Genomic DNA, 14,516 nt, shown 5'->3' with positions numbered 1-14,516 from the left:
GTACTCTCGAAAAAAAAAAAACAAACTACAAAGACCACAAGAAGTGAGCACGATATTTGATTGACAGATAATCCCTCCAATTGCAGGCTCAGAAATGTGAAGAGCTACCGCATTGGGCGGGGCTTCACAGCACAAGAATGGAGGCGATCGGCGGGCAAACGTTTTATTTCACGCATTGAAAGGTAATTTCTCACGAACGCGATCAGTGTTGACCATTTTCTGGCCACGACTGGGGAAAATGGACCATTAGGAAGACACACCGCGGCGTGAGGGAAAAGTGACGATCGTACAAGGGATTGTCCAACGAGAGTAAATGAGAGGTACGGGAAAAGAAGGGCCCGTCGTCGTAGCCGGAGACCTTCGGGGAAAAGTGGGTAGCGCCGCCTGACGACCGCCTCGAACCGGGGAGCCACCGTCAGGAAACCGCGGTGCCGAGAAACAGGTCTGTGCTGTCAGAGGGAGCGCCGCCAACAGCTCTCCATATGCCATCACACGCTGTAAACAAAGATATGCCACATATTTGTAAGCAAATCAGACCAAATTAGCTCTTAAAGAATTATCGCTGAGCAGTGAACACCAAAGGCCTTTATTTGCTTTTTAGGTTTGCGATGTCTGCGGTGCAATTGCCCCAGATCGTGTGAAAACACTCCAGACTCCTGAGTCATTTTGTTGTAGCTATAAAATGAATAAGTGACGTTACTGTTAACCATATGCGTCACACACTGGCAGGGTGAAATCATGTCTTAATTGTTCGGTGGCCACTGCAGTGCCAAAGCTTGCACAAAGCTGCTGTTTTCCTGTCACAGATTGAGCAGATATTTAATAGCCATAGTGTGTGTGTTGCACTGCCTGCTGATTTGTTTTGATTTTCTACAGGTTTGCAGTTCTGGATGGTGATAGGAAGTAGCCTTCAAAGGACATAACAACACCAGAGCAGCACATCTGAACTCAAACACACACATGCTCATACAAACACATTGAGTTTACATCAAAACAGTCATGTGACATGCCTTTAATGACAGACGTATTACTTGAATAAGACACCGCACATATCACAACCATGGCTGAGCAGCCGGAGGACCCACAGGGTGTTTATGTGGAGCACCAGTACATGTGCAGCGAGTGCCACCAGCTCTTCAACACCCTGGAGGATGTGCTGGTCCACCAGCAGATCCACAACGGGCTAGAGGGAGACGGCGAGGCAGAGGCAGGGGAGACCGTGGCCATCCAGGACATCTCCGAGATGGGACAGACCCAGCAGTACCAGTGCCTGGAGTGTGGGACGCTCCTTGTGAACCCAGAGGAGCTGCTGCAGCACCAGGAGATGCACATGAGAGAGGCCGGGATGGAGGTGGAGCAACAGGGTGAGGGATGAATTTGTGGAGGGAGTAGATGTGTATGTTTGTGATACTGATTGTAGGTTATTGTCGATGAAAATGTGCATGACGCAACTTAGTGGTGCTCTGTGCATACGACCTTGATCCTGCAACTTGCAGTCATTATAACAATAAATAGTTTCAATTAATACTGTTTTGGATTTTTTCCCCTGTCATACAAAAGAAAATAAATCAAATTCTCAGTTAACAGAACGTTTGAGGTCACAGTACAGAATGCAGTCTTGTTTCAATTAACATCAATATTTCATGTAGTTTAGTAGTTCAGTCCTTGTGATATTAAAATGCAACGCTAACCCATCTGTATGTGTGTACATCTGTTCCCTAGAGCTGTGTGAGGTTCTGGAGACAGGGGAGGCCAGACAGGAGGCCCAGGTGTCGGGGCCGGTCCAGTACCAGTGTCTGGACTGCCTGGCTCTGTTTGACTCACCTGACGTCTGGCTGGAGCACAGGCAGACCCACAGCAGGAGCAGCACACACAGCAACACAGTGGAGACGACGGTAAGAGACTAAACCTGAGAGAAACCACACTGCCAGAGAGACTGATCAGTACCACTCCCGGTCTGTATTGTCACTTCACTACACGTTATTATTAACCTTTATTATTATATTATTGAGATTAAAAATCTCTTTTTCAAGAGAGACCTGGCCAAGACGGTCAGCAGCGAAAACACAAAGTTACAGACAGAGACACGACAGAAAGAGTTAAAATCACAAGAGAAAATCACTACAATAAAAACAATACAACGACACGATAGTACAATACAACCAAGTCAAAAGAGGAATAAAACAGAGCTTTCTGGGAGACTAATATAAACACTGATGTGCTAAAAACAACGACATTCAATCAATTCACTATCTCTCATTATTGATTTAAAAACATTCATTGACACCAAGTCCTTTAGTTTTAGTTCCCTCGAAGGGAAACTTGTTGTGCTGCAACTTCTAAAATACATAAAACAGAGGATAAGAACATAGAAAAAATTAGGAGATACAGAAAATGGCATAAAATAAAAAAACAGGGACAATGACGGAGCCAAAGATCAGGAGGTAGGACACTATCAGTCTTTATACTTTTCATCATGATCACAATTTTTGATAAAATAATTAAATGATTGCCTGTACCGCTCCACTGGTGGCCCAACAGATTGGCTGGGGGAAGCAGTATTTTGGTCTGTAGCCTACTTCACACAGTAGTTAATATTGTTGTCCATTGAAATATGTTTCCCTGTGAATTTAATATTTTTGTGCCAGTGTTTTTGCCATTATGTGGTATTCATTAGATAAACACAACATATATTAAATAGCCTCTTTCACATCGACATTTCAAAGGTCTGTCCCAGATAACCAGTAGGAAAGTTGGCAGTGAGCAAACTATAAATTTGAGTAATTGACTATTTTATTTTAGTGATCAGTGTGCAATCCTGTCTGATAACACTGGCCTTTGAAATGAGACTTATTATTGTTTAGTATGTTAGTTTAATGTGTTGAAAAGCTTTTGGTTGAAAATAAAATGACCCCTGTAGCAAAGTACTTTTGTGGTGACTGTTGAGTTGTTGTTGTTTTTTAAATCAAGAGCTACTTTGTGCTACACTTCTAGGATATAATTTGTGTTTTTTAATTCATGTATAAGCCAAAAGTTTTGCTCAGTATTAATTATTTACATAGAGTGCTATGTAGTAACATAATGCATGAGCCATACCATCAGTTGTTTATATACCCTTCATGCTCTCCACTCCCTAAAAAACACATCTTGGCAGCTTGGGTGTCAGAGGAAAGTCTCATTTACTCACTCATATTTACCACTTTGTTGAGTCATTCTGCTGTGCTCAACACAACTCGCTTACAATATTTTTGTAAATGCAGCAGCATTAGTTTGAGATAATGTTGCTCCAAAAATCAAAAGCGATCTTTCCATATAACCTCTGGGTGAATATGACACTTAAATATTTTTTTCATCTTCTAATAATGGCTTAGATGAATTATTATTAACATGTGACAGTCACAGACTAGGACTGAGCCATTAATTGAAATATTATTGAAATAAAAATTAATGCAAAATTGATTATTCCTACTAAAATCATGAGTCATATCACAATATCTGTAAAAGTTATCACAATATGATTTTTTTAAAACCGCATCTTTTTATTACTTTGAGACTACACAGATGTACTGAAGTCTGCATTCAGACTGTGACAAAGTGAAACACATTTATTTCAATGACTTATTAATTGACTGATTGATTGATTTAGCTGTGTGTTGCATAAACCAATACAATGGCCTGCTGCAGTTATAACAGTAGTTAGCAAATACTAGCATAAATTAGAGCCTTGGCTAAATTGCAGACATTCAGTTTACAAAGCTGGCTTGATTGAGTCATGAAAAATTTGCATTTGATTAGTCTGCTCTGTTGTCCTTTTCAGCAGGAGTATGTGCTGCAGCCTGATGGAACCATCACTCCTCTGAACAGTGTGCAGAACTACGTGCTGAGTGAGCAGCAAGCTGGGGAGATTTTGGCACAGGTATCTGGTTTTACAAACACCTCAACATCAGAAACATGGGGTTGGGAAGGGGATGAAGGGATTTGAAGATTTCACGGTGGAGTGGTTCGTATATGCATGTTGCTCTGTCTCTTTTCTCAGGTGCTCGCACAGCAGCAGCAACGACAGCAACAAAAGAAACGCCATTGTGTCCCCAAAGTTGTCACGTCCCCACGCTCCTCCCTGCTGCCTCCAGTCTCTCCGACCCCTGGTTCAGCCACCATGCATCTACAGATTCTGACCGCCAAGGCCCTGGCCGACGGCTCCACCACTCCCAGCCAGCGGCGGGCCAAGTTGCCCCCTCTGTTGCCCGCTCTGGCGCGAGACTCTTCAGGAAAGCTGGGGGTCCTGGAGAACGGTGTGCAGAGAGTGGAGTTACGGCTGGCCCCAGGTGTTCAGGAAGACAGCCAGCAGCAGCAGCAGCAGCAGCAGCAGCAGCAAACAGAGATGGTGGTCATCCATCCTTATGAATGCTCAGAGTGCTCCCTTCTCTTCCAGACCCCAGAGGACTTTCTTCAGCACCAGGGGGAGCACTTCCTGGGCCAGGACAAAGAGAGTGGTGAGGCAGGGGTCATGAGTGGCTTCGAGGAGGCGCGAGGGAGGGAGGAGTCTGTAGAGAAGATTGAGGAGATTCGGTTTAGAGTCGTAGAGAAGAAAGCAGCGGTCTGGTCCAAGCCCCAGCAGTGTGAGCTCTGCAACCGCACCTTCACCTCTGTCAACAGACTGGCTGCTCACAAGCGTGTGCACGAGCAAGGCACACATGAATGCCCGGAGTGTGGCAAGGTTTTCAAGAAGGCGACATCATTGCAGACACACATGCGCACTCACTCTGGGGTGGCCAGGTACCTGTGTGTGGACTGTGGCCACGGCTTCACCACTGAGATGACCCTCATCATGCACAGGTAAAATGCATGTGGGCAGCACGAGTCTAGATGTTAGAGGTCATGTGACGGGAAATGTTCTGATTTAGGTCCCTACAATCTCTTTGGAAAATGTTCATGTGTGTGCCCGCATACTTTGTGTGCAGGGAAAAACAAAGTAAAACCTTTTTAACAAACCATCTTTTGACAAGCCATTATGGCTGTCAGTGATGTTTCATGATGCTACAATGCAGTTTGTGATAACTGCACTAACGGTTCTTTCTGTGGTCTCTCTCCTTGTGCCTTTTAGGAAGTCCCACACTGCAGACCCCCTGCACAAATGTCAGTTCTGCAACAAAACTTTCACCAACATGACCAAGTACCTGTACCACCGTCGGACCCACCTAAACCGTGACACATCTAGCACGTCCACCCCAACTGCCATGGTAGCAGAATATCTTTTTAGAGTTTGTCAGTAGCTTCAAGAGACTCTTTGTTTTTAGCTTTAAACATGGTAGTGGTGGACTTGTTAGTCATGGCTCACCACATTTGAACAGTTACTGTGTTCACCCTGGGTTTTAGCTTATTTTAGATGACTTGGAAATCTAATTTGCATAGCCAGTGGACAATAGCTAGGTAAATTTCATTATAGTGAAATTGTGCTTAAACATGGGAGGACTTTTCTAAGCATTATGGAAGAGGTCTGCTAGGCTTTGGCAAAATATCGTGGCTCATTGCTGTCCCGTCCTACACGAAATCACTAGAGAGCGGCCATAGTAAATGAGAATGAGGTTTTGACCTGATGCGTCTGTTGTCCTGCCTAGGTTTCAGCCCCCAAAAGGGCATCTCTGTCCGCTCTGGCTATCCTGCAGAGAGCCAGGGAGAAGAGGGAGGTGTCTCAAAATCAGGAGGAAGCAAAAGTCAACCTGTTGGCCCCCCTCACAGAGGAAGAGATGGAACGATTGGGAGAGGACCCAATGCCAAGTTCCCAAAGCAAAGCTGAAGGGAGTAAAGAAGAGAAGCAGGGGGAGAAGCAAAACAGAGAAATGGCTGCCCCATTCTCAGGGATGAATAGTGACCCCCAACAGGTGGAGGAATCCTCTGGGACTGGCTTAGCTACAAATCAAACTTCCATGGGTGACGCTGGTGTAGGAGCCTCATGTAGCTCCTCTGATCCAACAGAGTCTGCCTCAGCTGAGTCGTCAGACAAAGGGCCCCTTTCTTGTCGTTCATGCACTAAGACCTTCACCTCCCAGTTGCAGCTAGTCCATCATCGACGCAAGTCCCACGTTACAGAGCGCAGCTTCATTTGTGGCATCTGTGGCAAGTCCTTTAAGAAGCAGATCCATGTGCGCAACCATCTCCGCACACACACCGGTGAGCGGCCCTTCCAGTGTTCAGACTGTGGTAAAACCTTCTCGTCTCTAGCCAACCTGATGCGGCACAACCTCATCCACTCGGGTGTGCGGCCTTACCGCTGTGATGTCTGCCACCGCACCTTCTCCCAGTCCTCCAACCTCCGCCAGCACAGCCTGCTTCACTCCAATGCCACAAAACTGCCCTGCCCTGACTGCCCTGCTACCTTTAGATGGCCGGCCAGGCTAGCGGCACACCGTTACACCCAACACCCTGGGGCCCCAGCTCCCTTCCCCTGCCCCCACTGTGAGGCTGGCTTCCTGACCAGGAGGCAGCGAGACAGCCACTGTTTGGATCAGCACCCAACCCAGGTGCAAGGTGGCACAGGTGTAGAGGTGGGCAAGGAGACCCTGACCCAGGAGGAGCCAGGTGGGGAATCCACCCCAGAGCCCTCAACGTCTGCCACAGGGCAGGGAGAGCCGGTGGCTTCGTCTACTCTACTACGGGGGGGCCTTGACTGCACCATCTGTGGGAAGAAGCTCAATTCTCATGCAAACCTGCGACTTCACCGACTGAGCCACTTGGCCTTGGGCCCTGGACGGCCGCGGAGCACCTCAGGCAAGCGTCCCAAAGCCCACCAGTGCCCTGTATGTGGCAAGCTGTTCGTCTCTTCCTCAGGAGTTGCCCTTCACCAGCGAGTCCACACTGGGGAGCGCCCCTTTCCATGCCAACAGTGTGGAAAGCGCTTCCGCCAGAATACACACCTGCGAGAGCACCTGCGCACACATTCAGGGGAACGGCCTTTCCGCTGTGAAATGTGTGGAAAGGGTTTCATCCAGAGCATGCACCTGGCAGAGCACCGGCGCACACACACAGGGGAACGACCGCACGTATGTCCACAGTGCGGCAAAGCCTTTAAGACCTTCTCCAACCTGAGGAACCACAAAAAGACCCATGCGAGGCAGCAGAGGCTGGATGAGGAGGCTGCTGCCCAAGCCGCCATGGAGACTAGCTCTGCTGTGGCACTCGTGGATGCCTCTGCTGTGGAGCTGGCTAACGGGCAGCCGCAGGTCATCCAGATCCAGGCCTCAGATCTTCCGCAGGTCAGAATGTTTTTTTAAATCACTCTTTATTTTCTCTAAAATGGATGAAATTTCCAGTTTGCACAAGCTGATTCTGTGTATAGCAACTAAGGCTCATTTTCATCGGAAATTTTCCTCCACTAAAAAAAAATTGTATCAAAATTAGGCTTACTGTGTACCCAATTGTCATAAAACCTGAATTCTGTTTCTCCTCCCAGGGTCAGGGCACTCCTACCATCATGTGCAATGAGTTTGGGGAGACCATAGCCATCATTGAGACCAGTGAGGGAGGAGCACTGCCATTGGAGCAGGCCTTGGAGATCTACCACACAGCACTGGAGAACGGCCTGGCCATGGACACTGTTGCTGTGGATGGACTGCAGCTCCTCTGATGACGAGGGACAGACAAAACTAGAGCTCATTCTTCCGAAGTATCAGTGAACTGAACAGAGATCCAAAGTGAGAGAAAAATGCCTTATCGACTACTGGGAGAGAGAATTCAGTTCCGTGTAATAGGAATTACCAGACTCAAATACTTACCGGTGAAGAATGTGCTGAAATAAACAAAATAAAATGGATTTTACGTTGAAGAAAGAGTTGACCAAAGTAACTTCTCAGTTTTACCAAGTTGTGGGGGTGGTCAGTATTTCAAGTGAATTTAGGATATGGCGGGCATAATTGAGAGCCATTGGCTGTGCCTCAGATCAAGGTTGTATCCTGCATGATTGACTTACCTTTTGTCAAATGGACATGATTTTTTACTTGTGTTGAAGTGTTGAAGCAAAGCGTTCTGTTGTAAATAAGTGAAAATCAATAAATGTTTTTCAAGATTCTCTATAGGAATTTGTTATCAATGAGTAGCCTATTTATCCATTCATAAAATTTTGATTATCCCTTTACAACCATAAGCAACAGTCTGCCTCATTTAGCACAACCACACAGGACGCAACCTCAGTAAGGCATATCCACAGTGCACTAATTGCTAAATAGCAATTGTGCTTGTGGAGAAAATCATTTTAGATTGCTGGTGATGAACCAAATCACTTTTAAACTGAACACCTATTTTTATTTGTATACTTAAAGATACAGATACAAACTTAAATTATTCATATAAATTCCTCTCTTGCATACTGCAACAGCAAAACAAGGAGTATAACACAAAAACATTAATAGTCATATTTATTACTGTTTTTCCATTTCATTTGTTTACCTTCGGTAATGGGCGTCTTTAAAAGTCAACTTAAGTTCAATGACAGATTTTTCCTTATCAATAATATAACGAGTCTACTGACTCTACAGTAATTATGTACAACACAACCAAGTCTTGCACAAAGACACAACCAATATATCCTACCAACTCTCTTTGATTAATTACCCTCCCCTCACTTCCCCCTAGTTTTCTCTCCACCCATCCAAAAAGGAATTCTGGAGAGAGCAATAAAGTGACAAAGGGAGGAAGGAGGGAAGGAAAAGAGGTGGAGGAAGGAGAAATACAAGTGTTGAGGCTATAGAATCAAACTTAGTAGTGGGGGAGTGAGAGAGGGATACAGGGCTGTCTAAAAACATACTGCTTATTACTCTTGAAAGAATATAAAGGTCCATGTTTTGCTTTCCTCTTTAAAATGAATAATTAAAAAAAGTGCACCGCAGGTCCTTGCTGAGGTGAGGGCAATCAAAGGGAAGACTACAATGGAGGATTTGTACAGGTGTGGAGTGACATCTCACACGCCCTGACCCTGCCTCCAAAATTGTGAAAAAAAGAAGAAACTAGCGTGAGAAATAAGCAATTGGCAGAAGTAAAAGGAACATTGCCAGCATTAAGGAATAGGAGGACCAGGGTTCACTACAATAATATGAGGAATAATAGTAATAAGAATAGTACAATATCAATGAACTGAATAATGAAAATGTTGAATAAAAATCAAACTGTTCTTTTAAAAAAAGGTTAATAAAACTGCTTGACAATAGAGGATTAAGGCCAAGTCAGCCTGACCTCCTTTGCTTACATGACTCAAGTAACTCCCCCCCCAGACACAGAAAAAAAAATGCAAAAAACTAACATGGTTGAGGAAACTAATACAATTCAGTCCAACAAAGAGCCAGGATGTGCCCACTGACTCTGGCTCACCTCCTTCCTTCATGGCTAGCGAATGAGAGGCACAGGAATGCTTGGTTCCTACCTACTGGCATCTGCTATGGTCAATCATGGGAAGAGAGGATTTGGCCAGAAAGATATTTGCAGGAATGATGGCACTGCCAAAAGTCCACTTAAGTTTCAGTCAATCATTCAGTCAGTCCACAGAGACCTCCACCGAGAGTCTACATTTGAGCAATAAAGAGGGAAAACGGAACCAGTAAAAGGATCTTTCTGATCCAACTCCATAGCAATGGGTTCTCCATCCAATCAAATAGTTTCCAGCTGGTGAGGGCCCAGCCCCCTAAAGTCCAGCAGAAAACAACAACAAAACAAACAAACAAACAAAAAAAAAGCAAATGCCAGATAAGTGTACATAAGGGTTGTTTCTCAAGCAGCAACTAACTGCTTTTATTTCTATAACCGTTAGTTAAAAAAAAACAACAACAACAACAAAAAAACCCCATAAAAAGTTCATGTGAGAGTTTGACAATTACTGACTTTTCCACTGTCAGAATGGGTTTTTCAAGTCTCTCCATCTAAAATGCGAACCCTTTCTTCACAACAAATGAGTGCAGGTGAATACAATGGTCCATCGTTCACTGGCATAAATGGAAGCTTTATCCAAGGTTGTTCATACAAACAGAGTGCTAATTCAAGTGTGGGAACTGGATTCTGCAAGGTGTGTGTGTTGTGGAGGTGTGATGTGGTATTTCTTGTGCCACCGGTGTTTCTCATGTCTTTTTTTGGTACAAGGGAATTACACATTTTAAAGACAACAATGCCCCAACACTGCATCCATACTCCCTCTTTGTCACTCACTCTCTAAAGTTGGCCGTTCAAGATGGACTCAAATCAGGATTAGACCAGAGGAGATGTAAAGAGTGTGGCCTCTTTAATTCTGAGGCAGAGGGGAGGGGGCAGAGATGTGTCACAACAGTCACTGATTGGTCAATCTAATTCATGAGCATCCCTCATCTAGAAGAGTCCTGTGAATCACGAGGCTCCTCTGGGCTCGGTTCTGCCTCCCGCTCTACCTCGTCGCCTTGTGTCTCCCCGCCTCCTCTCCCAGATCCTTCTCCTGACTGGGAGCTGGACGGTCCGGGGAGGGAAGAGGTGGAGTCAGAGCACCCCACACCCAAGGCCTCAGACGGGGCAGCTGTCTGCATGATCTTCTGTCGGACCTCCCTGATCTTCAGCTGCAAACACACCTTGGTGGGAAAGATGTCCGAGTATCGTGTCTGGAAGGCTGCAGTGGCCTGGGCTGGGAGTGGGATGGCAGGGAATTAGAAATGTGCAACACGAATGAAAAAACATTCTGATTGTGTTGGCTTATGGCTCATGTCACTTCTCATCTCCTGTTTTTGACATAACTGCAAACAGCAACAATAAAATATAAGAATATAAGGAAGCTTCTCTTTAAAAAAAAAAAAAAAAAGGGGCCTATAATATGACTTTGGAGGATAAAAACTCTACACATGCAGCTGCTATGATTCTATGTCAGCGTGTGAAACACATTCTGACAGCATTTCTGTGTAAACTTGTGCATGTGTTTGTCTGTAAGAATAACCTGATGGGAAGAAGCCGTTCTCCTGGAACAGCTGCATGACCAGCGCTCTCCTCTGGTCTAGAGTTCGTCGTAGGGACGAGTACGGCACCTTATCAAACTCCAGTTCACCCAGGATGTCTTCTCCATCTGTGCCTGGAAAAGGGACATTGAGAGGAAAGCTTGATACTTCTAAGAAACTAATTACAGCAATTAACTTCTTTGTAATGTCTCTTCAAAGCACACAGTAAGAGCTACACTCCAAAGGGGAGTGATAAAGCATTAAAAATACACCAGCGGGATACAACCTCATTTCCCACTCACTAATTCCTATTAAAACTACCTATTTTTAGATTGTCCATCAATCAAATCTAACCATCTGTCAAACTCTAAATACTTAATACTTAACGAATAACTGGGTTATGCAGGTAATTGGGGTAACATGAATACATGTGCCACATTAAGACGATTACTCAAAACCCTGTATACATACATGTCTGTTGCATCATCTCTCTCACACACACCTTTTCCCTGCATTGCTCTCTTTTGTGTTGTTACCTGCTCTGTCGAAGGTGAAGATGTCTCCCTCACACTTGGCAGCACTCTTAGGTGTGTTGGGCTCAGAGCTGCAGCTGGAGCGCCGCCTGCTTTTCCTCTTAGGAGAGACTGGGTCCTCTGTTGATGAGTCCAAGTCTACGTGCCAAAGGAAAAACAAACTCAAAATCAAATCAAAACCAAATCCAATAATAAATTATCACCAGAATTCAGATATCTTTCATTTTCCTCACCAATCATCAGTAACCATCAAAGAATCGTTTATTTGCTGGTCTACAAACGACAGTGCATCCAACTGACAATTACAGGAACAGCAACAGCAGAGTGTTTAAAGGCATTCAGACGGTGCGTTGTGAAATGTCATTGTGAGCGAGACCTGTAGAGTTCTTCCTCTTGCGACGGTAGCTGCCCAAGATAGCACGGGGAGAGGTGGCCAAGCTCTGTAGGGTGGGCGAAGGCAGAACCTCCTCAGGCCGGAACTCTGGCAGCTCTGCAAAGCGCTCCTCAAAATACACCTCTGACAGCACCCTGCCAAACCAACACACATACACGGATGTATATAAACACACACATAGATCTTAAAATACGCGCTCATAGACTGTCACATGGGCACTTATATAACCGTGCACACAAAACATTCACACAGATTTACTTACTTGTCCACAGAGTCGAAGGTCTTCTTCAGTGGTGGTGGGCGGGCCTTGACCTTTTTGGGCGGAGGACCATCTTTATCAGTCTGGGGTGGCGGTAGAGTGGGTTCAGTAGCTGACAGAGGGGGCAGAGGAGAGGAGGGAAGGGTCTCCTTCCATCCACCCTGCACCAAAATATGAGAAGGTTCAACATATTTCATACAGATCACAGAGATACTATGTACATACCAGCTGAGTAACAGGGTTGTCTCAACAAATGATGTCATCAGATACTGACGACAGGCTGACAATGTCAATGTAACTTTTCAAGGGGTTGAAGCTCATGTATGCAGATGACACACTCTTCCAAAGACGAAGCATCTTCCTTACCTTTAATTATTTTTTAGGTTATAAAAAAGTGTGGCAGGGCTACTTCTACCTTTGTTTTTTTAGCATGGTTACAGGGGAAAACTGTTTACATGGAATGTTCTCCCAAAAATATAATCCAAACAGAAACTTGCATTAATGAGACACTCTGTGGACAGGCTCTCCCATGCGCCTAAGGACTTCTGTTCCCTCAGGGAGGCCTGTCAGGCAGCACCCTCCTACAAGGCAAAACCTCTCTCTAAATGATAAACATTTTAACAGTGACAAAACATTACTTAAGCGTGCATGCTCATATGTAGTCACTATACTTGTTAGTGACTGAACAAGCTATTTTTAAGAAGAAATCACAGACACTACTGGCACTTCTCTGACACCCTACCTCAACTAGCTAGCCTGGCAGGCTTTATGGAGAGAAGAGTCTCTCAGGCTCCCTACCACCAATATTATCAGCAATGACAGATGTTTGACTGGGCGATGTGATGTGTAAATGCTGGGCATAGCACGACCCTACTGGGTAGTGTTTATAGTTTTACATATATATAGTTTGAGTTGATACGTGTGACACGATGCTCCTCTCACCTCTTTGGTGGTAATGTCCCTGCTGCGTGTGTCAGATGACTCTGCTGTGCTAGAACCCTCTGGGGGCCTGTCGCAGGAGGGCGGCTCCTCAGCAAGATGTGTAGAGGGAGACCCTATCTGCCCTGCCGGATCAGGCTCAAAGGAGAAACGACTGTTGGGTGCAGATTCTCTCTCCCTTTCCTTTTCCCTCTCTCGCTCCCTCTCCCTGTCCCTCTCCCTCTCTCTCTCTCTGTCCCTCTCCTTTCCTCGACCTCCTCCTTCATAGCTTCCCACAGGAATGTTAGCCACTGTTGCCTTCACTTTCTGGGGGGTCCTGACGGGAAGCTGCGGGAGTTTGGGGGTGCCTGGTGCACTGCCTGTATAGTAAGAGAAATAAACATAAGCGTAAAACATAGCGCTGATAATAACAAAAAAGTAAATTAATTAATTAATTTTTAAAAATGAGGCCATTATTAAAGTCAATAATTTGGAAAGAGCAGTATATTGTGATTACAAACTTTGATTAATGAGTTCTCTTGATTTATTTACACTTTGCTGCTTAAAACCTTACAAACTGGATCGTGAAATAAAATTACATGCAGTCTTACCAGATGTGTGGATTGGTAGAGGGGGACTACAGGGCCGTATTGAAACAGCTGAGCCACTGGGAGGTGCCACTGAGCTGCTAGTGCTGGACACCTGAGTCTGCCTCTCCAAATGTCTATCCTGAGGTGTCAGAAGCTCTGTCTGCCTGTCAGTCTGCCGGTCAGCCTGTCGATCTGCAGGCCTGTCCTGAGACAAGTGCCTGTCTGCCTGTCTGTCCAGGTGAGGCTGTGGATGTGTGTGTGCAATACTACTGGAGGCTGCTGTGTGTTTGGGCAGACTGTGGGGGGAAACACTGGAAGGGCTGGAGACAGAGTAGACAACACTGGGGGGCACTGCTGTCATGGAGACCACCCCTGTTGCCATGGTGACACTGGGAGAAGGAGGGTAGATGGCGGTGACTATCTGGCCCCCAGTGCAGGAGGCAGGGGCTGGGGTCGAGGGCTGTGGGGACTGGGCAGTGGCGAGTAAAGGTGGCTGACCTGGAGAAAGGAGACAGGAGGCCCACTTCAGACATTCTTTGAATTTTATATCACTTAACCCAAATCCACAACATCGTATTAATAAATGTTTATTTTACTATGGCTAGCTGCTAATTCAGAGGCTTGCCTCTCACCTCTGTGTGTGTTTTTACCTCTGTCTGCCTCTGTGACAGCACCGTGATATAACAAAAATCAGGGCTGTCAAACGATACATTTTTTAAAAATCGTGTGATCGCAAGGTAATCTGTGGATTAATCATGATTTATCACATACTGAAAATATCTTAAATAACTTACTTTCTTACCTTTCAGTGTTTTATAGTGTATTGTTTTGCAGGACGTATGAAATGGATTCCCCTACACATTCTGTATTCTGTTTTTCATCAAGCAT

At 45.3% G+C, this 14,516-nt stretch overlaps 2 protein-coding genes across 4 annotated transcripts in view; one reads left to right on the top strand and one right to left on the bottom strand.

Moving 5' to 3' along the window:
• The first annotated feature begins 79 nt into the window (after positions 1-79).
• On the top strand, positions 80-8,071 carry znf526 (zinc finger protein 526). 2 transcript variants are annotated; one of them, XM_030072975.1, is made up of 8 exons: positions 80-442; positions 877-1,364; positions 1,723-1,895; positions 3,821-3,916; positions 4,037-4,836; positions 5,105-5,240; positions 5,619-7,253; positions 7,451-8,071. In XM_030072975.1, the coding sequence occupies exons 2-8, from the start codon at positions 1,061-1,063 to the stop codon at positions 7,622-7,624; spliced, it is 3,318 nt and encodes a 1,105-aa protein (XP_029928835.1). In that variant the 5' UTR covers positions 80-442; positions 877-1,060; the 3' UTR covers positions 7,625-8,071. The 2 variants fall into 2 exon arrangements, with proteins under 2 accessions (XP_029928835.1, XP_029928834.1); XM_030072974.1 differs by having other exon boundaries at positions 82-442; positions 3,818-3,916.
• A 205-nt stretch (positions 8,072-8,276) lies between these two features.
• Positions 8,277-14,516, bottom strand: part of cicb (capicua transcriptional repressor b) — a 36,602-nt gene continuing 30,362 nt past the window's right edge. The window contains exons 15-21 of one of the 2 annotated variants that reach the window (XM_030072959.1): positions 13,650-14,126; positions 13,063-13,418; positions 12,124-12,281; positions 11,844-12,004; positions 11,471-11,605; positions 10,937-11,068; positions 8,277-10,630 (exon numbers count right to left, since the gene is read on the bottom strand). In XM_030072959.1, the coding sequence (XP_029928819.1) occupies positions 10,341-10,630; positions 10,937-11,068; positions 11,471-11,605; positions 11,844-12,004; positions 12,124-12,281; positions 13,063-13,418; positions 13,650-14,126 (1,709 nt within the window). In that variant the 3' untranslated portion in view covers positions 8,277-10,340. The remainder of the gene's footprint in view (positions 10,631-10,936; positions 11,069-11,470; positions 11,606-11,843; positions 12,005-12,123; positions 12,282-13,062; positions 13,419-13,649; positions 14,127-14,516) is intronic. The other variant, XM_030072960.1, reaches the window with a different exon arrangement.

Source organism: Myripristis murdjan, chromosome 16, assembly GCF_902150065.1.
Source record: "Myripristis murdjan chromosome 16, fMyrMur1.1, whole genome shotgun sequence".
NCBI lineage: Eukaryota > Metazoa > Chordata > Actinopteri > Holocentriformes > Holocentridae > Myripristis > Myripristis murdjan.
The sequence above is the reverse complement of the archived record's forward strand: the minus strand, read 5'-3'. Positions and strand labels throughout refer to the sequence as shown.